Here is a 25,889-nt window from a genome sequence, read left to right on the forward strand (position 1 = left end):
GAAATTGCATCAGCCCTAAAAGACCATCTGACTCGGTATCTTTTTTGGGATTCACTGATCACTGCCTCATTACTCGGCATCAACTATCATTTCTCATTCGGCAACTTATATGCGAAGAATCACTTTGATTGTCGCACGCTGAGAAGCTTTCGGCGCAACTCCCAAGACATCTGACCATGCCTCCTGTGAAGACCTCCAAAGGCCGAACCGGCGAGCTACCGTTCGGACTGACTTCGGCAGAAGTCCGCATGATGCTGCTGGCTTTTACATGTCTAGACTCGGAGATCAAGGTGCGTATCAAGACCTTAAGTATTGTAACTCGCGAGCTCTTTTATGGTGATCGTTGAGTCTTCCAATACCGTGAGTATTACACTACTCTCAGCAGCAAAGGTACTGACACACTTTTCCCGGTTCGTCTGCGTGAAGGTTGATTACAAAAAGCTCGCAGCCAAAATGAACATCCAGGTCAACTCAGCCACTACTCGGTACAACAAAATACGTAAGAAATTGCTGCAATCTGATGAGATGCCGCGAGACAAGGGTGATCATGGGGGAAGTGTTGGGTCGTCAGTATCTCCTTCGTCGCCCTCGACTTCTACTCTTCCTCGTCACTGTGGTGGCCGTCCTCACAAAGACCAGGCTTTGAAGCCAAAACTTCAAGTCAATACTTTGGCTAATGAAGATGATCAAGATAATGAGGAGATGAGTGTGGCGATGAAGGCGATCTTTGAGGAGCTGGAACCTATTGAATGCGAGGCGAGGACCTAGCATGACATGAATAGAAATGGGGCGGTTTGGCAGGAAAGACAGGCGCTGGACTTTCCATTGAGGAGAGAAATCATCGAGGCTGGCAGTAGGTTTGTTTTCAGACCCTTGGACGATACTAGATTCGATGCTGGTGATCACCAAGTTATGTCTCCATAATCTGCGCTGCCTTGGTGACTGAATCGTTTTTGTCATGCGCAATTGTTTGCCTATCAAGAGTGTATTATTCCAGTATTCCAGCTTGGGAAGGCAACGCAAAGTGGTGGGTGGAATTTAAGAATTTGGGTCCTCATTTGAGTTCAAAAAGGTCACGCTATTCCCCCATCGAGACTCCGTTCATGGTAACTTTTTGGACTGAGTGTCATTCAACTATGGTACAGATGGTATCATTCACAGAATTATGTTCAACAAAGCTTATCGTCGCCTAATGGCTTGACTCTGAATCTTCTTATAGATATCCGGCCACAACTCTGGATAAAATGCAGTCGATTGCCTCCCCGGCTGACTTTGATCGGCGGCAAAAAATTGCGTGGCTGGCTTGCCCATCCACCAGGGACGAGGCCCCGGATTCAATGTACGAAAACTCACAGGCCGGAAGGGACTCTTATCTGGTGTCAAATCCCCTAGTCGGACCACCGTCTGACGGGGAATTGCGTTGAATCGTGTCGTGGTAAGGATCAGTGTCGTTGTCGGTGGTAAATCCTTTGCGAAATGGAGTGCTGTCTCGCGCGACTTTCTTGCAAACGCAGGAAGCGCGAGGTGGATGAAGCTGACGTACGGTGCGCAGGTATAGGCAACGAACAGCATGGGCAATGCGCCACCGGTGACAACTAGTGAAGAGGAATACTGTCAATGGAGCCAAGCATTTTTGCGAAGCAAGACCAATTGGATTTGGCGGGAAGATATCTTACCTAGTGGTGTAATGTACCACGCATTCTCGTCATCATAACAGGAGGGAGCAACGATCAAGCAGGCTCCACCGAAGAGAAGAATCGTGGTGACTCGCAGTATGCCGAGGAACATTGACCGACCGGTTCCTCCATAATAGACCAGTATGCGTTCAGGAGGTCCTGTATAGTCACCGGTGAGCTCACTGTGGTCCGACCAGCGCTGGGGTCAATGTTATGTACCTCGTCGCACGCTCAATTTGGCGGCTGCGGCTGCGCCCGCGGGAGAGGAAGTGCGCGAAGTCGCTGCGGTGAGGTCCTTGGGCGCCGGAGAAACGGTTTCATGTCGTCTCGAGGGCCGAGGGGTCTGAGACTTGTAGCGCGCCCATACTCGAGCTCGAATCTCCCTTTGAAGGGATTTTGAAAGCGTGGTGCGTAATCGAGGATGGAAGAGGATCTGCATGGTTGCCGGCTAAATGACAAGCTCGGAGATGCGAGGCGCTTGTCCGAAAGCTGTGCCCCAAATCGCCGGCCGTGACCGCCTTGGTCCTCTTTGTCGGGGATCAGCAATCAGCATTGCTCGAGGTGATCAATTGTTGAAAGACGATCCATCGTGGGTGGTCAGATTTGAAGCGAGCCGAGCTGGGCTGGGCAACGCGTTGGTCATTCATGTGGTCTGTCGAGTCATGAACAGCTAAGCCTCTTGCCTTTGACGCCATGTTGACGGCTCGATTCGAGCTCCGCGCCCTCTGTGGCCACTTGTTCTATTTATGCCTCGGGTTGCTTCTGGTTCTACGCACTGGAGAGGCCTACCAGCATGTCTCAGATGAGACATTAAAAACCCTTCCACGACCCGGTGACGATTTTGATATTCACTCCGGCTCGCTTTTGTCACCAATTCTTCAACCTCGTGTTCCTGGAACCCCCGGCCACGCCGCTGTACTGGAGCACCTGGCCAGCTTCTTTCGAACATCCTTGCCCAAATGGGAGATCGAGTTTCAGAACTCGACATCCAAGACCCCTATTTCCCATGGCAAAGAGGTTCCTTTTGTCAATCTTATCGCTTATCGAGATCCCCCCGGAGTTTCACGGGGGGATGTCGGGCGCTTGACCTTGGTGGCCCATTATGATAGCAAAGTAGAGCCCACGGGCTTCATCGGAGCGATCGACAGTGCAGCGCCCTGCGCGATGATCATGCACGCGGTGCGTAGCATTGACTCAGCGCTTGAGAAGAAATGGGCGGCAATGGAACAGCACGACGTGGACCTCGTGGATGAACACCAAGGAATTCAAGTCCTTTTCCTCGACGGTGAAGAGGCATTTTTGGAGTGGACCGCCACCGACTCCCTCTACGGAGCTCGTTCGCTCGCAGAGCACTGGGACACTCAGATCAACCCAGCCATGTCGACTTTCAAGACGCCCCTGTCGGCCATATCCCTTTTTGTTCTCCTCGATTTGCTGGGCGCAAAAAAGCCCACTATCCAATCCTACTATCCTACCACCCATTGGGCCTATCAAAATTTGGCATCGCTTGAGAAGCGCCTCCGGGCTCTTGGCCTTATGAAATCGTCTGGTTCGCCCTGGTTCGTGGATGCATCCAAGAATGCCCATCAGGTGAAAGCACTGGGTGGTATTCAGGATGATCATCTGCCCTTCCTCGCTCGTGGCGTGGAGATCCTTCACTTGATTGATTATGCGCCTTTTAAAGGCTTCCCAGAAGTGTGGCATACAGCTCTGGATGATGCCGAGCATCTAGATATGGAAACCGTGAAGGACTGGAGCATGCTCATGACCGCATTCGCTGTCGAGTGGATGGAGTTGGAGGAATATCTCCACCACAAAACATCCACTAGACGGAACGGAAATGTCGAACATACCGAGGACACGCAGGGCGTTCACTTTGAACGGAAGACTGAGTTGTAAGATCCTTCGTCATCTCGAACTATATATCGGTCATCACTCCGGAAGTTCGTTCACACAGAGCTGATCTGGTCCTTTTTTACAATTTCTAGTGAATGAGGAAATATATCTCGGGCCAAGGCTGCCAGCGAACAATGCCACTGGGTGGCTGTCTATTTATGTACATTCTCAGGATAAAGTTACAAATCAATCTATCACGCAACTTTATTTCTTCTCTCCTTCGTCTTTCGTCTATCCTTTTTTGCAAACTGGTCAAAGCAGGTTGCCGAGAGCATATCCAGCCATGGTCACCAACCCCCAAGTGGGCTGGATGAGCGAGCGCAAAATGGCCGGACCCGGACAGACTCCCTGCAAGCCCCAGGCAATACCGAAGGCGATGGAGCCCGCCAAGAAGCGCCAGTCAATATCTGCCACCGTTTTTGTGGGGAGCCGCCATTTTTCCGCCAGCGTCGGCGGGATGGGTTCATCATCCTTCTCCGACTGCTGGCCCGGCTGCTTGGACAAGAACGTGATGAGCGACGGACCGATTCCAAACAAGATGATCAGTGCCAAGGACGGATCCCAGCGAGACGGATCGGTTGCGATGGCGAAAAAGCGCAGCACTTTGGCGGAATCCGCCATGCCCGAGATCCATAAGCCCAGTCCAAACTCGAGACCCGCGAGGTAGGCAAAGATACTGCGGTGCTCTGATTTCCGCTCTAGGAAATTGGGGACGACGATGGAATTAAGTATGGTGGAAAGGACCAATGATCCCGCCATAAAGGCTGTCTCGGCGGGGGATGGGTAGACCGCGGTATAGCATGGAAGGTCACCACAGGAAGGAATTCGGGACCCGCCTCCGACGACGTTGGCGGTGATCAAGGCCGTTGTGAAGAAGAGCGCCGTGGATATCAAGGAGCGTGGCGACAAGCGAGACAGGCCGCAGAGCATGTGGCCAGAGGTACAACCGCAGCCATTCTGCAAAGACAAAGCCTCGGAGTTAGGATTCAATTTCACCACGTGCTGGAAGACTGTCCGGTAGAGAAGCGGTTTTTGTTCCTTACCTTTGTTCCCCAACCCAGTAAGAAGCCCACCCCAAGTGTTGCGGCGGCGGAGGCCAAAGAATGTGGTGCGGCAGGGTAATTGGGAATCAACGAGGGCGCTAGAAGTGAGATAGGTACCACACTGGATATCAAACCCGCAATGATCGGGACGTTGTCTTGGTTGGGATCGAAGATGGACCCAGACAGGAGTGAGGAAATCCCAAACACAGCTCCGTTATGAACGAGTAGCCCGGAAGAGCCGTGAAAGAGCAGCAGGGCCCCCAGGGACGTATGAACAGGTGTGAACATGGTTTTTCGGAATCAGCGAACGATCCTCTCGTGTCTCGACTTGTCGTGAGTGAGAACTTTGGGTGCAGTCGAACGTCTTCAGACAGGCAATTTACACGTCAAGATGGCTCTTGTCGAGCTTTAAAGGGGGAATTGCCGTCAAGAAACGACAAAGGCAGGACAAAGACGCCGAAAACTTTGGGGAAGAAAAATGAAGTACAAAGGGAACCATCCTACGGGCTCGCCCCTCCAGTCCCCGATGCTCGATCTCGAGGGACGATCGGATCTCATCCAAGGTACATGTGGATTATCAATCTTCATGGTCCTCGACATCCCTTGACGTGACCATGATCGTCGCATTGGGACAGGTCCCCATCCCTCATCCCCGGCTCGTTACTTAGGGAATTTACTCCCCCGGGGACCATCAAGCCCGTGCGGATCTGGTCCCCGAAGAGAACCCAGGCCATCCTGTCCATCAGTACCGAGAAATGTGGAGATGGACCCGCCGAGTCAAGGGCTTTTAAGGTTGAGGACCTGCTCCGAGGTTGCCGTGGAAGGTTTCGGGCATCGCATGCTGCAAATGTCGAACCTTCAACGCGGTGGTGGTTCGGCATTTAAATTTGGAGGGTCTGACATGCGCGTTACGGACGGAGAAACGCGTGATGCCAATCCACGAGACTCGAGAGCTCAGGCCGGTTAACCGCACTGCCGCGTGCCGGCAGTGGCACTGCTAGTGTTGAAATTCCCCACTGGAAGATGAAGAATGGACGATTCTGCGAAGCTAGTCTGAAAGGGGATTCATTTGAGGTTGTGGAGGCGTTGAATCATAATCTGAATCGCCATTGCATCCACCGGTGGGGATGCCAAGGTAGCCGCTAGTAGTAGCTACAACGAGAGTCGCCGATCTACTGCAACACGTTTTGTTAAGCTCACTGCATTGATAAAGCCATGTTCCATCCATGTGTGACAGCAGGTTCGTGCCCTGGCAGACGCGCGTGTAGAATGGATATAAGGAGTGTGTCGTAGGTTTCGGTATCGGCGATTGATATCGAGTCATCAAATGAAGGTCACCCCCTTCTACTTCCAGTTGGTGTCATGTGTTGTCCTTTTCTTTTCTTTTGCTTTTTGGCAGGAGCGACTGAGTATTCCAGTCTGGGCAGGAGCCCGCCCGTTTGGGGGAAGGATATCTACTCGTTCCGCTGGTCCCTTGCGTATCTTTCTACGCTACACTCGAGATCATCGCCCCAGCTCTGTCGTTAAAGGATCCATCATCGTCCATCTTGACCAGGTGAATCATCGTCATCAATCATCTTCGTCATTCTGTGAGAAAGAAACTCGGGGAAATGGGCAATGCTCATAGCCTGCCTGGACAGGATTGTCTTCTGGACGCGGTCGGCCACAAAACGAGCCTCGTCACATTCCGGAATGACGCGTTCTACCATTTCAAAGCTCCTTCCCTATACAATCTCAATTTTCCCGTGAAACCAATCGCGGTGACCTTTCCTGAGAATTCGGAGCAAATTGCCAGAATTGTTCAATGCGCTTCCCGTCACTCGCTCAAGGTCCAGGCCCGCAGCGGTGGTCACAGCTACGGCAATTATGGTAGGTCACCAAGGATCCTTCAGTGATATCAGGCCTTGAAATGTTGCCGCTAACTTAACCGTTGCTGGTGAATCTAGGCCTCGGAGGGGAAGATGGTATGATAGTGGTCGATTTAAAGCATCTCCAGGAGTTCTCTGTGGACCCCGTCACACACGTGGCCACCGTTGGTTCTGGCACCCTCCTGGGAGACCTCCACTCGCGGCTGTATCATGCTAGTCAACGGGCGGTAGCACACGGTGCGTGCCTGAATGTGGGTATTGGGGGTCATGCGACGATTGGTGGGTTGGGCACCATGTCGCGTCAATGGGGCATGGCTCTCGACCACATTCGAGAGGCAGAGGTGGTGCTCGCGAATGGCAAGATCATCACTGCATCAGCGACTCAGAATCCGGATGTGCTTTTCGCCATCAAAGGGGCAGCGGCCAGCTTTGGGATTGTCACGAAATTCAGGTTAAACACTCATCCGGCTCCTACGCAGGCTGTGCAGTACTCGTACACGCTCAACGTGGGGACGACGGCGGAGCGAGCACAACTCTTCGCCGACTGGCAGCAATTCATATTCACGAAGAATCTCACCCGCCGAGTCTCGAGCGAGCTGGTCGTATTTGAGCATGGAATTCTGCTTTCAGGTACATTCTTTGGAACTCGCGATGAATGGATGGCTCTTGAGAAGGAGTTGAATTTCCCTGCCGCGGACAAAGGAGCCTTGATCATACTCACGGACTGGCTGGGTATGCTTGTAAGCCGAGCTGAAGATCTCATCCAGCAGGTCAGTGGGGGGGTTCCATGTTCTTTCTACGCTAAATCTATGTCTTTCACCCATCCCATTCCCATACAAGGCGTTGAGTCTCTATTCACTTATCTGGACTCGGCAATCAAAGGTACTCCAGCCTGGTTCATTATATTCGACCTCGAGGCTGGAGCTATCAATGAGATACCCAACAATGCCACAGCATATGCCCATCGTGAGGTGGTGATGTGGATGCAGTCTTACGCAGTCAACCTCTTGGGACCCGTTTCTTCGGAAACTAAAGAGTTTCTGGCTGGCGTTAATAGTGTCATTGCGGTATCTCGTCCAGACGTCCTGTATGGGGCGTATCCTGGCTACGTTGACCCTTTACTCGAGAATAGCCAGCAAGCCTACTGGGGAGACAACTTGCCAAGATTGCAGAAGATCAAAAGTGAGATTGATCCACTGGATATATTTCACAATCCTCAAAGCGTCCATGTCAATCCGGGGCGTTCGTCGAAGGCGCAAACGGCAGATTCCAATTAACACGTGGTTGACCGGCGGGGCAGTGACGTCAAGGTGTCTGTGCAGTCTTTATCTTCTCGCATTTTAGGTCCGGCGTTCACGTAGCGCGATATCTTGTTATTTCTCCCACTTCTTCTTTTGCATGTGGCATCTGGTTCAAATATTCACGGATTCTTCTTTTATACCAATATGACTTCGCCTGGCAGCATTTGACAAGCCTTTGACCGCAAACCAGAAATCACTCGAGGACACTTCCGTGGACGGCTTGACACAGCGTTCTTCAACACTCGTAATCTCCGGAACATGAATCCTGAACTTATTGGAGGCTTGCCTTCTATGTCCCTCTCCATACCTCGAGCTCGTTCATTTGATGTGGATAAACGGGAATACCTAGTGTGCATGACTGAGACAAACCTGTTATGAATGGCATTCAAACCCTGAACGGATTCAGTCCGAGATGAAGCGCTCCAGGGGCACTGATAGCAATAACAGCGGAAGCGGTGATCCCAATAACCGTTCGCAGAGCAATCGCAGAAAGACAGAGCCACTCGTTGCAAGTCTACAAGGCTCAGTGTCACCTCCACCGCGGAGAAAGACAGCTACATCGAAGGTTGCAAGCCCTCAACTCGCTGCGATTGAAGCCGGGGATCTCCATGTTGAGAACCATTTGCAGATCTTCGCCACCAGGCTTCGGCAACAGTGTCGACCCAGCAGCGTCGCATCTGAGGGTGTACGACGCCTCAATATTGAGGACTATGCCGATCTATATCGGCGAAACAATCATGCTGCGGGCAGGCATTTTGTGATTCATCAGCATGACCATCCGATCGCGGGACCCCATTATGATCTCCGTCTGCAGTTCTCCGAGACAAGTTCCGTGTCGTGGTCTATTATGTATGGATTACCGGGGGATCCGAATAGTGAAAGATTAAATCGCAATGCTACCGAGACACGAGTGCATTGTCTTTGGGTACGTCAATGGGCTTCTATGGATACCTTGGACTCTTTTTTTTCGACACTGAGCTGTCAAGTTCCGTCTGCGCGGCGTGGAAATTGATCGTGAAGGCTAATACAAAAAGTGCGGCATAGAATCATCTTGTCGAGACCGCGTCAGACAAGACTGGGAGCCTTCTCATCTGGGATACGGGGGAATATGAGATTCTGCCTTACTTGGACAACGTGACGGGTGCACAGACAGATGAGTCGGAGTCTGACTCGGACTTTGGTGGGGATGATGCACAGCGCGCGAAGACCCTCTCGGAGAGTGCCAAGCTCAAACAAGCCTTTCATAGCGTGAGTCACCTATTTTGCCCGGACAGTTGTGGAGTAACTTGGAAAATGTCAATCAGAAAGAGAGAGAAAAAAAAAAGAGTCATTAGTTCGAGACACTAATGCGGATCTCCACTTAGCGCAAAATTCGACTCCGTCTGCATGGGACCCGTCTACCTAGAGGCTATACATTGCTCTTGCGAATGGACAAAGCCACCGACTACGCTCGCCCGGCTGGGAAGGGGCCCAAACGCAGGAGACGTGCACCTTTGGTCGCTCATCACCCACCGCCGGCGCCAGCATCTACCTCCAGCTTTGAATCTCGCTCGGCTTCACCTTCTACGGTCCAGAAGCAGAAAGCAGCAATTGAAAACAATCAGTCAGCCACCAAAATCTCAGCTGATGGTCAAGATATTCTATCCGACGAGGATCTGAACTATCAAATACGAAAGAACAATGCTTACCCCGGATCCTCCAATACCATCGGCTCAATCCATCAGCGAAGATGGTATCTCAGTATGGACCGAGCAGGGTCAGGCTTCGAGCCTCGACGGATCGCTCTTGACAATGGACGATCGAAGAAGACCTGGGTTCGATCACAAAATGGCTTCAACTCATGCGCTGGGTCAGGATTTGAGCCATTTTACGTGCGTGGACCGGAGGTTGAGAGAAGCGTGGTGACAGGACGCCTGGCGTGGGAGGTTCTTGCAGATGAGGGCGTGCAAGGGTTTGTTGCTCGGAAAGGTTGGAGGCCCGTTCTGCGGTAGGGACTTGATATGTCGTCGACAGCATTGGCATGTAGGATCATCTATCAATCACTTTGATGCTACTGCTGTGCTGTGGTCATGTGGTGTATCAATTCTGGAAGCCTAGCGCGGACTGATAACTTTTCGCCCATGCATGGTACCTAGGTAGGTAGTATCTGGTTGTAGGTAATGAGGGAGTCCTTTCCATGCAATCTACTAGGTATTTGCGTCCAGGAAGCACTTGACTTGATGTGAACCTTCATTGATAAATTGAAGTGAGGTGGAAGTCTACAGTCGATCTTGGAGTTCCAGGCATCAGGACCGAGGTCAGTATCACTGCCCGGCACCTACCCAGGGGATCAAATGACTTACCTAGGTAGGTAGGCACCCTTAGCTCTAGGTGCTTACGTCGAGGTGTAATCACTGAACTGTCAAGATAAGGCCATTACCTAAGGTTAATCAACACATGCCCGTATCCAGGTTGTACACAAGAGTGGATATATCATGACCAGACTATTCCCATTCCCGGATGTCCAGCATTGATCGGGTAGGCCCCCCTCCCCAAAAAGGAAAATATATCCCGGGGGGTTGGAGGTGAAAAGACCCACTAATATAAATGATCTAATCAGACAATGTATTCATCGCAGCTAGCTCCAAGGTATTGCAAAGCTTTAACTGACCAGACGTGATTGATACGAGGGAATGAAAGACTTTAATAGACATAAGTACTACTTGTCAAAGTATTTCTACAAATATCAAAAACGCAAGACCCACTGCAATACTTCCGAATGGACTGGACGGGCCAAGCACGATGGAGCCAACCTTCCCATTCAACTTCGTCTGCCGCTGTCTCGATGATTTCAGGCTCAGCCCCAGACAATAGCTGTTGGAGTGATTAAGCACAGAAAATGATCAAATTCTACCCTCCAGATGAATGGTGATTGGAAGCGGCACTCAGGATCAATGGGGCACGTTCTGTCAAGTCACAAGCTTGCTTTAGTGAAGAGTGCTCCAACCAGGTAGGTCCTGCAATGGATGACCTACTAGTAAAATTCAAGTTTCTTTACTCCTTCTCGTCAGGAACTTTCATCCAGGGACTTCAGGAGGAGGCTGATCTACGAGTTCAGTCGGTACCTACGTAGCACCTACATTGTTGCCTGCTCGCGATGCTCGTACGTCACAGCCAGCGTAAACTAGCTTACGTCGGCCGTATTCTCGAGCTCTGCTCTGTCTTCGCGACACAGAGCATTTGAACCGGCTGTAGGTCAACTGGCGAGACGAAGGCAGCCATCACTAGCAGAAGACCGCGATGTGCGAACGCCAAGTGTGCGTTATGTCTACAGCAAGGTGCCTGTTGACTGTACGTTTGCTTGGATGCATGGATGCATGGACGCATGGACGCGCCACTCCAGCACGTCCATCCGCCATTTGGACTCCACCTGACCCCGTGGAAGTTGGGAGGGATCGCATGGACGCATCCAGAAAGAGTGCCCGCCGATAGTCCGCGAAGCCCATCGGGACTCCGACTGAGGGTCTCAGACGCCAAACGCTTTGGATGCATGCAGGCCGAGGTGAGTGGATCGTGACTCACCCACAGTCATCCTTTATCGGCCAATGGCCTGCTTCCCCACTTCTACACCGTTTCTTAGTATTCCATTATTCCCCCCCCTTTTTTTTCTCCGTTTCTCACAGGCTCGCCTGATTTCCACAGCCGAAAGAGCTGCACGCCCGCCAAGCGGACAGTTTCATCATCTCGACCGACAGGATAATCTTTTTTCGCAGAATGCAGCGCCTGGGGTGGTCTCGCAGATGTCGGCCAAACTCGACCAACCCCGGTATTGTAGGAGCCCGTCGAGTTGGGCCTTGGGAGTCAGACGGTCTGACAGGAGAAGAGGAGCAAATCAGAGCATCTGCTTATCAACAGCGTTTCGTACGATCACCATATCTGATCGCTGATAGCTCGCAGGATGCAGCATGGCTACAGCCTCGCCAACTTGCCGTATCAAGTAAAGGCAGAGGCGAATCGGTTCCCCGCTCGGCGGATGGATGTGACCTTGGCTTTGGCGCTAAGAAGTAAATGTCAGCCAGGGACCCCCACTCCTTCACGCTGCACGCCCGCAAGCCAGACTCCAAATGAACCCGCATGCCTAAACAAGCAAGGCTCCGTTCAAAATTCTCTTCGTGTAGGGACTAGACCATGTCAAAAGAGAAAATGACCGTGATAAGATGAGTGCACGTACGATCGCGCATGCGTAGCCAGGAAGGCCGCCGCGATTTGTTTTTAAGGCGCCTGGATTTCCTCATCCTCACTCGAGGGTTTCTCTTCCTTTTCGCTTTTCCCGGCTCATCCCAGCGCTGCGTGGGGTGGATACGAGGTATGCCTCTGAACGTGCAAGTTGCGTCCCTCATCGCAGGGTCCGTTGGCTTGTCCATTGCGGCTCTCGATAGTATCCCCGCCATTCATTGCATTGTGGGTCGTGTCGCGCGTAAGTCAGCGCCGTTCGATGAAGCCGATCTCGCCAAAACCGCCTACCGCGATGAAGACGGCGAGGCGACAGAGGAGTCGCTCGAGGCGTTCTCAGATCGCTGGCAACGCTGCGCCATTGCGGCCTTCTCGGGGATCGGATTTGGCGTCGCGCTCGCGCTTGCGACCCTCACAACCCTTCGACATGAATGGGCCTATCTCGAGTTGACATGGTTGGAACTGGCAATTTGGGTACGTGCAGTGCAAGCAACTTATCTGGGATCCAAAAACGCAATGGGCGATTGAATCTTGCATTTCAATTCTCGATCTTTTTTCCCCGCTCATCGATTTTTCTTCCTCCAGGGATTGTTGGCTGTTCAAGCCATCTCATTTTTCACGGAGCCCCGCCCAACACGACGCTTTGAGCTTGGTCAGTATGCGTTTGGTGGCAGCTTGACTGCCTTGGCCGTCACTGCTATTCATATCCGACTGGTGTGGGTCGCTCATCGTTCCCTGCTGGACGAGAAGGTATGGCTCATCCTCATAGCCATTCTTCTCGCCAGTGCAGTACTGCGCGGGCTCTTTACCCTGCTTTTACCCCGCCGCCCAGATGTCTATTGTGATGGGCAAGTCGTGGATCGAGAGCTCACCGTGTCCGCCCTCGGCCGTTACACTTTCTCTTGGGCGGGAGGTGTCCTTGCGTATGCTCTGAAGCATCGGAAGATTGAACTCGGCGACTTGCCGAAGTTGCGTGCGGCAAAGCGTGCGGCATCACTCCGAGCCCACTTTGAAAAGGCTCGAGGTTCAAGAAGTATTGCGAAAACGATCGTCATTGCGCACTGGGACTCCCTCACACTCCAGCTCTTCCTCACTGTAGTCATCAGTGTTTTGGGATTTGGACCCCAGATGGCTCTGTTCAAAATCCTTGCCTCATTGGAGACTCGCGGAACCGCCATGTTTGATTCTCTGCAAACATCCCTCTGGGTTGTCGCACTGGGAGGCCTGACGCTGCTGCACTCTACAGTGGAAGCCTGGCTGTTCTGGTGCGTCTGCTCGAAGCTTTTCGTGCCCATTTACGCAGAACTCACGGCCGTCGTGTTTGCAAAATCCATGCGTCGCAAGGATGCGAAAAACGCTAAAAAGTCCAAGGGCAAGGAGGACTCAGATGCAACCACCAAAGGACTGCCATTAGAGCAGAACAAACAGGATGAGGGGGAGGACGAGGAGGAAGACGATGAAACTTCCATCAAAAAGAGCCGACAGAGCATCATCAACCTTGCTGCCGTGGACGCGAGGCGCATTTCGGATTTCACCTCGTACGCCTATCTTATTCCACTGGCAACCCTGAAAATCATCATCGGCTGCTCCTTCTTGGTCAACATTCTGGGCTGGCGTAGTGCTTTCGCCGGCATCGCCGTCGCATTGCTAGTCACTCCGCTCAACATATATGCGGCGAAGAAATTTACTGCTTCCCAAGATGTCTTGATGAAACTCCGTGACCAGAAGATGGCAATTGTCACAGAAGTTCTCCAGGGTATCCGCCAGATCAAGTTCTCCGCGTTGGAGGAACAGTGGCAACAAAAGATCACTCAAGCGCGAGAGGCAGAACTTGGAGCGCTCTGGATCGTGTTCCTCTTCGATATTCTTCTCATGGGTATCTGGATTCTGGGCCCCATCGGATTGTCCGCGGTCTCTCTCGCGGCCTACGCATTGATTCATGGGGGATTGACAGCCTCGGTGGCGTTCACGGCCATGGCTATCTTTGGATCCCTTGAGATGTCCTTGGCTATTCTGCCTGAGATTATCGCCAATGGCTTGGAGGCAAAGGTGAGCGCTGATCGAATTGATGTTTACATGAATTCGGCAGAAAAGATCGTCAATACGGTCCCCTCAGACCACATCGCATTTGAGGATGCAACCGTTGGCTGGCCGGCAGAGGTGGCAGACGACGAAGAGGAGGATGAGGACCGGTTCCTTCTGCGAGAATTGACCATCGCCTTCCCTATGAAGGGCCTCAGTGTCGTCTCCGGGCGTACTGGATCCGGAAAGAGCCTGTTACTTTCATCGATCCTGGGTGAATGCGATGTCCTTCAGGGTAACATTCATGTGCCCGTCCCGGCCCCGGTCAAAGAACGCTTTGATCATCTCGCGACAAGTGCCAACTGGACCATTGACTCGGCCATCGCATACGTTGCCCAGGTTCCTTGGATCGAGAATGCTACCATTAAAGACAACATTCTGTTTGGTCTGCCTTTCAGCGAAGAGCGTTATCGGAAGACGCTCTTTGCATGCGCATTGGAAAAGGACCTGGAAATGATGCCGGATGGCGAGCTCACCGATATTGGCGCCAATGGCGTCAATCTCAGTGGTGGTCAAAGGTGGCGAGTCTCGTTTGCTCGTGCCTTGTATTCCCGAGCAGGTATACTGGTGATGGATGATATCTTCAGTGCCCTCGATGCACACACTGGTCGCCACGTATTCGAGCATGCTTTGACGGGTGAACTTGGTCAGGGGCGAACCCGGATCTTGGTCACTCACCACGTTGCACTCTGTCTCCCCAAGACGGACTACTCTGTGTTGTTGGAGAATGGCCGCATCAAGTATGCTGGCACCATCGAAGAGCTGCGCAAGGAAAACCACCTAGATGAACTGTTGGAAGCAGAGCGTGAGGCAACCAAGGAAGATCTCGACCGAGCCAACGAAGAGAACGCGGCCCTTGACCCTGAGGAAACGAACCTTCAGAAAGTCATTTCGAGAACTTCGCAACGTCGGCCAAGCCACGCGCAGGATGACTCTACGCCAAAAGCCAAACCACCGAAGAAATTCATCGAGGATGAACAGCGAGAAGTAGGCTCCGTTCAGCTTTCAGTCTATAAAGGTTATTTCGCAATGGGTGGTCACACCGCCATATGGTTGATCACTTTGGCAGTATACCTCATCTATTGGGCGCTCATGATCGGACGGGTGAGTCGCAATTAGTGCTTTTTTTTTCTTCTTTTCTTGGTGCTACACCATCCCTCGTTTCTGGGCTAATAAAATAATTACAGTCATGGTGGATCAATCTCTGGACTAGCGCATCGTCCAGAACCCAGACACATCCGGAACAATTCTCGGCATTGTTGCAACACACAATGTCGGCTCAAACCAATCGTGCTGAGCAAAATAGCTTAGGATGGTATCTGAGCATCTACGCTGGCATTTCCGTGCTCGCATGTATCTTCGGCACAGCTCGGTACTATTTCATGCTCTCTAACAGTATCCGTGCCTCGAGACGTCTGTTCAACAACCTCACCCACGCTATTCTCCGTGCACCGCTCCGATGGCTCGACACCATGCCCCTAGGGCGAATTCTGAACCGATTCACCTCCGACTTCCACATGATTGATGCCCGAATCGGCTACGAGTTTGCCTTTTTCGGGTCCCAAACCCTGGAAGTGTGCGGGATCGTCCTTGCCGGAGTACTGGTATCCCCCACGGTCCTGATTCTCGCCGCCATTCTTTTCGTTGTCTGCATGCGACTGTCCATGACTTACCTCGCAGGTGCACGTGAAATCAAACGCCTTGAAAGCACCGCGAAAAGTCCCGTGTTTGAACAATTTGGATCCAGCCTGGCTGGTCTGATCACCATCAGAGCATTCAGCAAGAGCGAAACCTTTATAGACGTCATCTACGAAAAGATCAATGCGCACGCCCAAGCCTGGTGGACCATGTGGCTCCTCAACCGCTGGTTGGGTATCCGCATGAACATCGTTGGCGCCGTGTTCTCGACTGCCACGGCCGCCCTCGTGGTTTCTCTGCCCGGGGTCTCAGCCTCCCTGGCTGGATTTGCCCTCAGCTTCGCCCTTCAATGTAACACTGCGATTGCGTTTGTTCTCCGACAGTACGCTAATATTGAGCTCAATATGAACGCCACCGAGCGAGTCATTGAGTATTCCAACATCGAGTTGGAAAACCAGGGTGGCGTGAACGCCCCCGCGGCGTGGCCTACCGAGGGCCGCCTTGAGGTCAATGACCTTGTGGTCGGTTACGCACCTGACTTGCCGCCTGTTCTCAAGGGACTCTCTTTCACGGTCGAGAAGAACCAGCGTGTCGGTGTTGTAGGCCGCACCGGGGCGGGCAAGTCATCTTTGACCCTTGCGCTCTTCCGCTTCCTGGAAGCCCGAGAGGGCAAGATCTTGGTCGACGGTCTCGACGTGTCCACAATCACACTCCACGACCTGCGCAGCCGATTGGCCATCATCCCACAAGATCCAGTCTTGTTCTCCGGAACAGTGCGATCGAACCTCGACCCCTTCGAGGCGTACAGTGACTCCGAGCTGAAGGATGCCTTGGCCCGGGTCCATCTTATCTCGTCTCAGACTGAAGATGACGAGACCACTCTGACCTCCCAGGCCGCGACGCCCATGCAGAGTGGAACAGGCGCTACCACGCCTGACACAGCAACGGCTCGGCAAACCAACTCGAATATCTTCACCTCCTTGTCAGCTCCCATTTCTGAGGGTGGTCTGAATCTCTCACAAGGCCAGCGTCAGCTGCTTTGTCTTGCACGTGCTATTGTGGCCCGGCCCAAAATCATGGTTCTGGATGAGGCCACCTCTGCAGTGGATATGGAGACCGATGCGTTGATCCAGCAGTCGATCCGTGCAGAATTTGGTCGCAACGCGACGACATTACTGGTCATCGCTCACCGTCTCAGCACGATTGCCGACTTTGACCGTATCTTGGTCATGGATGCCGGCAAGGCTGTTGAGTTTGGGCGCCCTGATGAGTTGATGAAGATTGAGAATGGCGTATTTAAAAGCCTGGTGGACAACAGCGGAGAAAAAGCTGTTTTGGAGAAAATGATTTTTGGAGAGCAGTGAAAGCTCTAATGTGTTTTTTTTCTGATTCATTTGCGATGTTTTGTATGCTATGGGTATTGAAGATTTCTAGAGGATACCACCCTGAACAATTTGAAGGACCTGCGTTGATGGACTGAATGGGGACTATGGTTTGACGGGCGATTCTCAAACGATCAGTGACGGGAGTATAAAAGCTACAGTGAAAAGTGACAAGTGATTTGATGAAATTGATTACACCAGACTGATGATAGATCCCGCAACACTAGCTAGTCCCCCGTCGACAATAAACAAAGCGCAGGAGAAGGACATCGGACAAAGTCAGCCCGAATGGTCACGCAGAGCAATAACCACAGCCAGCGGAAACCTTGGACGATGTGCTCCCCAAGCGCCCCCGTTCTATCATGTCGTGTCGATTCCCCCACGGCCCAGCCAGTGGGATACACCTTCAAGTTTCAAATTGGGTCAGAGATGCCTTCATCGCGTCCGTAAATTAAACAAGGTTGGTGTGCCGAACGCATTGTTCATTCTCCCTCCGTCCCGAGTCAAGTAGCCCTTGAGCTCTCCTCCGAAGAGAAAAGAGAGCCACAAGTCTCAGAGAGGAGAGATTGATCACAATAAACACACTAGGCTTTCATCATTCTGCCGGTACACAGTCAGTATGTTATGTTTTTTTTTCTCAATTCAAAAGAGGAGACGCAACTGATCTCCCCAAGAGGGAGCAGGTAGGACTCACCAGTATAAAACTTGGAAGGATGAAGAAGGGAAGAAAAAGTTGCGGACTGAACGCGCGCTAATAAAAGGCCCGCGCTAGTCCGCTTTTGGGTGGGCGGAAGACCCGCAGCTTTTTCCCGGAGACTCGCGCGATCGGCCGGCCGTTTGATGATGGACATGATGGTCGAGACAGAATCATGATACGTACGGCAGGCATTCGATTGCCATTGTGTATCCGTCAGAGCTTCGTGAGCTCAAGGGGTATTCCTTCTGGACAATGGCAGGCTCAAAAGTCCACTATCAGGCACTTTGTCCGCTCGGCGCGCCGCCTTGAATCGGATGCTTCTGTACAGCTTCCTGGGTTCTTGGAGGCTTATAAGAAAGCGGGTAAGCTGATCGCAGAACGAAGATTCACGAACAGTGTAATGTGGTCATATGCTCACGGTATCACTTTCATGATCTAGTGGAATTCCCTGCTGCCACACATGACTTTGAAACATTTCTCTCACAAGCCCAGCCAAACACCGAAGTGGTTCTCCATGGATATCTGGGTCAGCGCGCAGATCTGTCGAAGAAGCTATCGTTTGTGCGTCTGACCGACCCAACGATGAAACACAGTCTTCAAGTAGTCGGGTTTGCGAAAAACGATGCCTTTGAGAAACTCAAGACGATCAATGCCAACAGCCCCGTCGCTGTGCGTGGCATCGTGCAGCAGAAAAAGAAGAAAGCTTCAGATAATGGGAGCAGTGCTGCGGATTCGTGGGAACTCGCCCTTGAGGATATCCATGTCTTGAACGATTTTCCAAAGGATATCATCATGACCTCCGAGACGGTCTTTGCGCCCGAACAAAGATACCTTCAACTCCGGTCTGATGCCGAGCTACGTGAGGCGCTTCGTTTTCGTGCGGAGGTTCGGAATGTCTGCAAAAAGGAGCTTGAAGAGAACAACCAACCGGCATTTGTGGAGATCGAGACGCCTCTTCTGTTCAAGTCCACGCCAGAAGGTGCGCGTGAGTTTTTGGTCCCGACGAGGCGACCTGGACTGGCATATGCGTTGCCTCAGAGCCCACAGCAATACAAACAGATTCTGATGGCAAGCGGTTTACCACGTTACTATCAGTTTGCGCGCTGTTTCCGCGATGAGGATCTCCGCGCCGACAGACAGCCCGAATTCACCCAGCTGGATCTGGAGATGTCGTTCGCCACGGGCGATGATGTGATGCGGACCGTGGAAGGTGTGATTCGTCGACTTTGGTCAAGTCTGATGAACACCCCAGCGCCAGAGGGTCCTTTCCGAAGAGTTGCGTACCAGGAAGCCATGGCCAAATATGGGTCAGACAAACCAGACACGAGATATGGCATGGAAATCATGCGACTGGACTACTTATTGCCAGTCGACCTCGTCATGAAGATCTCGCCGCTGGCCGATCCCATTGTGGAAGCATTCAAACTGGAAAACATGAACAACGACCCGGCTGAGACTCAAAGATTCATTACGGAATTCTTAGACTCGCCCGCCGGTGCCCCCTTTAACAACAACCCTCACGGTGGACCCGGTGTTTTCGTATACAATGGCAAACAGCCCCTTTGTGGATTACAACCATTCGGCTTTGAGGCTGCCGAAAAGGTCGAAGAGCTTCTTGATCCAGATCACGGCGATCTGATCATCCTACAGGCTCGCCCTCGCGCCCCATTCGCCGGTGGCTCAACACCCCTGGGTGACCTCCGCCGCGCTCTCCACGCCCACGCAGTATCAACGGGCTTCAAAGACACTCCCACCGGATTCGACTTTATGTGGGTCGTTGATTTCCCTCTCTTCTCGCCATCTTCCGAATCCGAACCCGGCCAAGGCGGCGCCGCCGGCATCTCTTCGACTCACCATCCATTCACTGCCCCCAAAAGTGCGGCTGACGTTGAACTCCTCCTCACCGATCCCACCAAAGCCGTAGCCGACCATTACGACCTCGTCGTCAACGGCGTCGAGCTCGGCGGCGGAAGCCGACGTATTCACGACGCTGCCGTCCAAGAATTTATCTTCCGCGACATTCTCAAGATGCCCGCAGAACGTCTAGAAGATTTCTCTCACCTGTTGGATGCCCTCCGCGCCGGATGTCCGCCGCACGCGGGTCTCGCACTTGGCTTTGATCGACTTGTCGCCATAATGCTGGGGAAGGAGTCCGTTCGGGATGTCATTGCTTTTCCAAAGACTGGTAGGGGTGGTGACGATGCTATGGTTCGAGCGCCAAGTCCCATGACTGAGGCTTCGCTTGAGACGTACCATTTACAGCTGAGGAAACCTGCGTAGGAGTCGATGCGAGAATCAAATGGAGAGATCCAGTGTATTATAGAGTAGAGCGTGTACAGTAGAGAATAAGATACCCCTCCTACAAATCTTCTTTTTCCGTTTCGTCCCCAGTCAATATTCTTCTCCAATCTTATTCACCAGGGACAGAATCAAGGGGGCCACATTCAAGTGAGAAGCATTGCCTCTGGGTAAGAATGATTGAGATATTGCTTCAACAGGAAAGCTAGCGAAATACTAACACTGACAAGAACTGTGGCCAATCTCGTCAGATATGTGCCCATAAGCGCTAAGCCGCGAGCAAATCGGACAGCTACCTATTGGTCTACAAAAAATGATGGAAAATTCCACCAAAAAAACACCCGTCATGAGCGACACTGAATTTGACTGTTATTCGAATCGAGAGATTCGTATAGATTGTAAAGTGCGTAGTGTTATAATACATGGGAGTGAAACATGAAATCAAATCGACGCCGCTCAAGTTGCTGATTCAAAAAAAAAAATTCACCCGAGGATCAAAGAATTAGAAAGAGGGAAGATAAATAAGCACAGATATTGACCCAAGACGCCGGACCGGTTTTGCTAGAGCCGAACCCATCCCAAGTTTTCTAGTATCTCGCGTAGTTGTGGCTTCTATGTTGTTGTCAAGAGAGGTGACTGCTTCGTTGAAGTCCCGACTGTCTCTCTTTGAGAAACTTCCGCCTCCTCTTCTCCTTCGCCATCCACATAATACAGGTAGTCGTCTTCGTCCTCCTCTGGGTATCCAAAGATCTTGCGCCACAGGCCATCCCAGAGGCCCTTCTTTGTAACGAGACCGCCTACCAAAAGAATGGGAAGTTGCCAGATGCTGGCCCAAAACAATCCTCGTGCAGATCCTTGGGCGCCTTGATGTTGCCAGAAGCGATAGGCTTCACGGACAAGCCAGCCATTGGCGATCGTACTTCCAACCAGGAACCCCTGGCCGACGATGCCGACCCACCAAAGACCAATAGAAATGGGGAACATCAAGACCGAATATCGCAAGGCAACTCGGGCGTTCATCGCAGGGTTGACCCAACAGAGCATCCGGTATCCGGCGGCCTTGTATTCATCCCGGATGAGATGTGACAGTGCGTTAAAGTGGGGGAACTGCCAGGCAAACAGAATGCCAGCAAGTAGCCAGCCACCAATACTGTCCTCGCTGAGAAGCATATCGCGCCACGTATCGTGACCCGTGGTTGCCGTCTGTCCCGCAGCTGCAACCCACCCCATCAAGGGCGGAATACCTCCCACGATGGCGCCGATCCAGGTGTTGATCACACTGATGCGCTTGAGCGGAGTATACACAAAGCCATAGAGGAAAATATTCGCCGCGGAGAGTGCTGTGACTGTGGGGTTTGTGCCAATGTACAATAAACCGAGGCCAGCCACCGCGGTGCCGATGGCAAAGAGCAGAGCTCCGCGGGTTGAAACAAGGCCTCGAACGAGGGGACGGTTGCGCGTCCGGGACATCAAGGCATCATATTTGGGCTCAAACATCATGTTGATTGTGTTGGCGCTGCAACACGAAAGGAACGTGCCGGCCGTCAAGTATATGAAAGTGAGGGTGGATGTTGAAAGAGTCGGGAGGGGAGCGATTGACGGATCGAGCGCGAGAAGAGACGAGATTGGGTACATTCCGTATGCAGAAGTGGTCGTCAACACAATAAGAAAGGACAGTCGAGGCTTCGTAAGGGCGAGGAACGCGGCCAGTTTGCGGCGGATGGAGGTTTGAGGGAGAGAAGAGGAGAGCTTCGATAATTGCGCCGAAGCATCGAGTGGTATGACGGGCTCTGCAGCACCATTCTCCTGTTCCGCCAACGCCTTGAGACGCTTTCTGCGTCTGTGAGGCAGTTCAGTATGACTTTCGTCGGCGGCGGTGGCATTCGCGGATGTCGTCTCGGACGAGCCGACGGTTTCATTCGGTGCGTGTGAAGGGCGGGTGGGCGATTTGGGGGAAGATGAAGGATCGGAGGCCGTGGAGATGAACGAGGAGATGAATCCGCCCCTCAATCCTGTCGCATCATATAGACGATTGGCCGAGAAGTATGTCTTGTTAAAGACGGAGTTGCCCTGGTTAGCCGCAACACCCATCCGCCGCTGGGACGAGGACCAGAAGCTCCGAGTCGCGGCGGGGAGCTGCGACCGCGATTGAAGGAGACATCGCGAGCACATGAGCACCTCCTGTGATGAGGGCCCTAGCCTCCATTTCGCCGATCGTAACGGCAGCATTTCGCAATCGGGGCTGGTGCGGAGGTGCGAATACGCTCCAAGAGACGACGAGGAAGAAAAGTGGAAGAACGAACCACTTCCCCGAATGCGCACGGACCATGTTGCCGCATTTTAGTTCGCGGCATGTCAGCGTCCGGACAGAACTAAACATTGGGGCTCTTCTTGGTTTTTTTTATTCTTTTTTGGAAACCAAGGAACGTGTGCTTTTCAGTCTCTCTCGGATCATATAGACCTCATCCGATTACTTCACCATGGACATTCTACAGAAGAGTGTGGTGGACCCGCTCCAGCCGGTCTTGAAGCCTATTGTCGAGGCACTTCCTCAACCTGTTCACGATGCGATCATCTCGTTGATCTCGGCCCCTTGCCACAAAGCGCTCGTCGTCGACCTCAGCCTAGTCAAAGATCCCGCTTGCACCTCCCTCGCCATCTCCAAGGCGCTGGGCATTGCCATTGTGGGTGCCAGTGCTGTGGTCAAGGTCCCGCAGATCCTGAAGCTCATCAGCTCTCGCTCGTCGGCCGGTGTTTCCTTTGCGTCTTACGCTCTCGAGACGGCCAGTCTTCTCATCACGCTGTCTTACAGCGTGCGAAATGGATTCCCCTTCAGCACTTTCGGCGAAAGCGCTCTCATTGCGATCCAGGATGTTGCGATCGGTGTTCTCGTTCTGACCTTTGCGGGCCGGTCTGCTGCGGCCGCCACTTTCGTTGCGATCGTTGCAGCCGCCGTGTATGCGCTGCTCTTTGACCAGAATTTGATTGACGGCCAAACGATGGCCTACTTGCAAACCGGTGCTGGGGCACTCGGAGTTGCAAGCAAGTTGCCGCAAATCTATGCTATCTGGAGTGAGGGTGGCACTGGCCAGCTGAGCGCCTTTGCGGTACGTTCTACTCCCCCTCTCCCCCTATTGATCGATGTGCGTCCATCCTCGATATGGTGATTGTTTGTGCTAATCTGCGCCCATTCTTCTTGTTCAGGTCTTCAACTACCTTTTCGGCTCTCTCTCCCGCATCTTCACCACTCTTCAGGAAGTCGAGGACAAACTGATTCTTTACGGATTCGTCGCTGGCTTTTCGCTCAACCTGATCCTGGCTGCGCAAATGGTCTACTACTGGAATAGCCCTGGCCCCAAGCAAAAGAAGTCCTCTGCTGCCAAAATTGCGGAGAAACCGGTCCCCGCGCAGTCATTCGCGCAGACTACCGGAGCCTCACCCCGGCCCGGTTCGAAGACTCCTACCACCCGTCGTCGAGGTTAAAGTCGGAGCAAATGTGGTTTTGATGCGATCGCACTGTTGTGTTGATTTTCCCCACCCCGAAAAACAAAAACAATTCGCTATAGAACTCCCAATCAATGCATTTCAGAAATCTCTTGCCGAGAAATCTTGTAGAATTCCCGCTCTGAGCCACGAAGCCCATGCCAACGTCATCAGCTCGGGGCACCTACTCGGTGACCCCCACTTGAGTATAGCCAGGAAAGGCTTTGGAAAAGAAGGAATACTGTTCCCAGATATGCCGCATCATGGCATATGACCCGTGGTCATGTAGCGAAGAATCTTGTCGAGCGGTACCACGGGCGTGACGGGATGAGCATGGTGAGGCGCAATATCATATTCGACGCCGCCGCTGGGCTTGCGATGTACGCCCACGACCTCCATCTCATCTTCACCCTCATCGTCTTCGCCCTCGTCCTCGTCCTCGTCGTCGCTACCGTCATCGTCTTCCAATGGTTTCCGTAGACCGGTGACCACATTCTGGATGCCCGCCTCACGCTCTTCCAACGTGTAGTTCCCACCCCAATTCCGTTGTCGGGCTTCTTGATTTGCCTCGATGGGGGCCCATTGCCAGAGTTCAGTGAGTTCGGCATCGGTCAATTGTTTCGTGTTGGTCGTGGCCACCTCGCTGGGGTTCGGTATCGTCCCGGAGGAGGCGGCGTGGGTGACGGAGGAAGTGTTGGGCGCCGTGCCTATCGCACGACCGCGAGCGACCCAGTCGTCTACGCGCGGGTCAAGTTTGGTGCGTAAAAGTTGCTGGAGCATATTTTCTTGTGTGCGCCCGGGGTATTCGGGACCCGGGTAGGCGACAATGGAGGTCAAGAGGTCCCGGTGGTCTGAGAGGTGTTCGGTCACACTGATGAGGTTGTTGGATATGATGTTGGCTTGCGCTTGGATGGAGGACCTGGGTCATGGAAATCAATTTTGCTGTCCCTGGCCACCCATACCCCCACATGCACACATCAACTCAAAGAAGGAGGCGCCTTGAGAGGAGTCAAGAGAGGGGGGAGGAGATGACCTACCACGGTGGCAGAGGATCGCCCTGTTCCAAGCTGGAGACCAATGATCCCAAAGATCTGGTGAGCTGGACAAGACGTTGTCGCGCCTGCTCGAGGACCTTGTAATCTTCCGAGGTGAGGGGAGCCATGGCGCAAAGTCGGCGCGGAGCAATGACGCGGTGGACCGGAGTGAAATGAGAAATGGAGCAGCCGTAGGCTTCAGTTCAGAGTTGGAGATGCCGATCCAGTCGGATTCGAGGTGGGGCCCGCAGTTTGAGCCCATCGCGCCCTGCCACCGCCGATTGGATGTCCGGCCCATCCCCATACTTGTATATCCAAGGGTATTAGAGCCTCGCTATGCTTGACGATGATGTGCACTGACGAGGGGGTCTTTCGGACTTGAACTCAAATTGAATTCTGAGAGAACGAGCTCAAGTGTCCTGTGTGCTCGAAGCCTTTTCAAAGCTTCAGTGTACCATCCACAGCATCAATACGTGTAGTTGTTTGACCTAGATCATCTCACGGAGATAGGTACTCGCAGATCAGTAAATATCCCCATTTCAGCCCAGCTACCTATTTTCAACGAGGTCGAATGCGTAACTGGCTTTTCGAGGCCACCCAATCATGAACTCGGCCTTGGGTGATTTTAATTTTCAGCGCTAGTTCAATGAAATCTGTCGAATCTGTCGCTGTGTGGCCTGGCACCAGGCACACCACTGACGAGCCCCCATGCGAGTGACAATGGACTCAATCCAGGTCACTGCGTAAATGTACCACATTTCGCCGACAGAGCCACTACTGCATACCGTAGATAGAACGAAAGGAGAGGTTGATCTGGCCCTGCACCTCCCACTGGAGGCAGCAGGCGCATGCAATGAGATATCACTCTATGAATAGCAACAACGGAACTCCGATAGTAGGTGTGGACTGTCGTCAGCAAACACGGGAGCAAAAGCTGTACAAAGGGGGGAGTTTATACCCGACGGGCATATTGCAGTCTCACTGTTTGCTTGAACCTCATTTACGCATGCTGGTAATTCCACCTATGAATGGATGTTGAACATCCTCAATGGCATGAATGTTGTTCTTTGCCGGAGATATGTCATTAGTAGCCTACAACAAGCAAGTCTATACTCTGATGAGACTCACTCTCCCACCATCAAACCTACCTTGTAGTACCTGGCTGTCTCGATTAGATTCAAATCAACAAACTATATGTGAGAACCCTGCATCCTTGACCGACAGCCCCAAAAAAGCAGAAGTTCTAGGATGGGCAGACAACCCTCATTCCATCCACCAA

The 25,889-nt window shown here is 52.5% G+C and overlaps 11 protein-coding genes across 11 annotated transcripts; 7 read left to right on the forward strand and 4 right to left on the reverse strand.

Moving 5' to 3' along the window:
- Window positions 1–176: 176 nt before the first annotated feature.
- POX_b02357 (uncharacterized protein) lies at window positions 177–768 on the forward strand (the record flags this gene model as incomplete). Its single annotated transcript, XM_050111271.1, has 2 exons — window positions 177–336; window positions 386–768. 2 exons carry the CDS (start codon window positions 177–179, stop codon window positions 766–768), a joined length of 543 nt encoding a protein of 180 aa, XP_049971617.1.
- Window positions 769–1,179: 411 nt separating this feature from the next.
- On the reverse strand, window positions 1,180–2,115 carry POX_b02358 (uncharacterized protein; the record flags this gene model as incomplete). The annotated part of the gene is made up of 3 exons (XM_050111272.1): window positions 1,180–1,595; window positions 1,677–1,835; window positions 1,896–2,115. 3 exons carry the CDS (start codon window positions 2,113–2,115, stop codon window positions 1,180–1,182), a joined length of 795 nt encoding a protein of 264 aa, XP_049971618.1.
- A 254-nt stretch (window positions 2,116–2,369) lies between these two features.
- POX_b02359 (uncharacterized protein) lies at window positions 2,370–3,575 on the forward strand (the record flags this gene model as incomplete). Its single annotated transcript, XM_050111273.1, has 1 exon — window positions 2,370–3,575. One exon carries the CDS (start codon window positions 2,370–2,372, stop codon window positions 3,573–3,575), a length of 1,206 nt encoding a protein of 401 aa, XP_049971619.1.
- A 249-nt stretch (window positions 3,576–3,824) lies between these two features.
- Window positions 3,825–4,903, reverse strand: POX_b02360 (uncharacterized protein; the record flags this gene model as incomplete). Its single annotated transcript, XM_050111274.1, has 2 exons — window positions 3,825–4,529; window positions 4,616–4,903. The coding sequence occupies 2 exons, from the start codon at window positions 4,901–4,903 to the stop codon at window positions 3,825–3,827; spliced, it is 993 nt and encodes a 330-aa protein (XP_049971620.1).
- A 1,322-nt stretch (window positions 4,904–6,225) lies between these two features.
- Window positions 6,226–7,760, forward strand: POX_b02361 (uncharacterized protein; the record flags this gene model as incomplete). Its single annotated transcript, XM_050111275.1, has 2 exons — window positions 6,226–6,484; window positions 6,562–7,760. The coding sequence occupies 2 exons, from the start codon at window positions 6,226–6,228 to the stop codon at window positions 7,758–7,760; spliced, it is 1,458 nt and encodes a 485-aa protein (XP_049971621.1).
- Window positions 7,761–8,196: 436 nt separating this feature from the next.
- POX_b02362 (uncharacterized protein) lies at window positions 8,197–9,775 on the forward strand (the record flags this gene model as incomplete). Its single annotated transcript, XM_050111276.1, has 3 exons — window positions 8,197–8,709; window positions 8,829–9,032; window positions 9,149–9,775. The coding sequence occupies 3 exons, from the start codon at window positions 8,197–8,199 to the stop codon at window positions 9,773–9,775; spliced, it is 1,344 nt and encodes a 447-aa protein (XP_049971622.1).
- Window positions 9,776–12,002: 2,227 nt separating this feature from the next.
- Window positions 12,003–17,080, forward strand: POX_b02363 (uncharacterized protein; the record flags this gene model as incomplete). Its single annotated transcript, XM_050111277.1, has 3 exons — window positions 12,003–12,470; window positions 12,582–15,182; window positions 15,266–17,080. The coding sequence occupies 3 exons, from the start codon at window positions 12,003–12,005 to the stop codon at window positions 17,078–17,080; spliced, it is 4,884 nt and encodes a 1,627-aa protein (XP_049971623.1).
- Window positions 17,081–17,967: 887 nt separating this feature from the next.
- POX_b02364 (uncharacterized protein) lies at window positions 17,968–20,075 on the forward strand (the record flags this gene model as incomplete). The annotated part of the gene is made up of 2 exons (XM_050111278.1): window positions 17,968–18,157; window positions 18,235–20,075. The coding sequence occupies 2 exons, from the start codon at window positions 17,968–17,970 to the stop codon at window positions 20,073–20,075; spliced, it is 2,031 nt and encodes a 676-aa protein (XP_049971624.1).
- Window positions 20,076–20,705: 630 nt separating this feature from the next.
- On the reverse strand, window positions 20,706–22,322 carry POX_b02365 (Protoheme IX farnesyltransferase; the record flags this gene model as incomplete). Its single annotated transcript, XM_050111279.1, has 1 exon — window positions 20,706–22,322. One exon carries the CDS (start codon window positions 22,320–22,322, stop codon window positions 20,706–20,708), a length of 1,617 nt encoding a protein of 538 aa, XP_049971625.1.
- Window positions 22,323–22,573: 251 nt separating this feature from the next.
- On the forward strand, window positions 22,574–23,576 carry POX_b02366 (uncharacterized protein; the record flags this gene model as incomplete). The annotated part of the gene is made up of 2 exons (XM_050111280.1): window positions 22,574–23,200; window positions 23,298–23,576. 2 exons carry the CDS (start codon window positions 22,574–22,576, stop codon window positions 23,574–23,576), a joined length of 906 nt encoding a protein of 301 aa, XP_049971626.1.
- A 261-nt stretch (window positions 23,577–23,837) lies between these two features.
- On the reverse strand, window positions 23,838–24,914 carry POX_b02367 (Mediator of RNA polymerase II transcription subunit 8; the record flags this gene model as incomplete). Its single annotated transcript, XM_050111281.1, has 2 exons — window positions 23,838–24,495; window positions 24,553–24,914. The coding sequence occupies 2 exons, from the start codon at window positions 24,912–24,914 to the stop codon at window positions 23,838–23,840; spliced, it is 1,020 nt and encodes a 339-aa protein (XP_049971627.1).
- Window positions 24,915–25,889: the final 975 nt, after the last annotated feature.

Source organism: Penicillium oxalicum, chromosome II (genome assembly GCF_001723175.1).
Source record: "Penicillium oxalicum strain HP7-1 chromosome II, whole genome shotgun sequence".
NCBI lineage: Eukaryota > Fungi > Ascomycota > Eurotiomycetes > Eurotiales > Aspergillaceae > Penicillium > Penicillium oxalicum.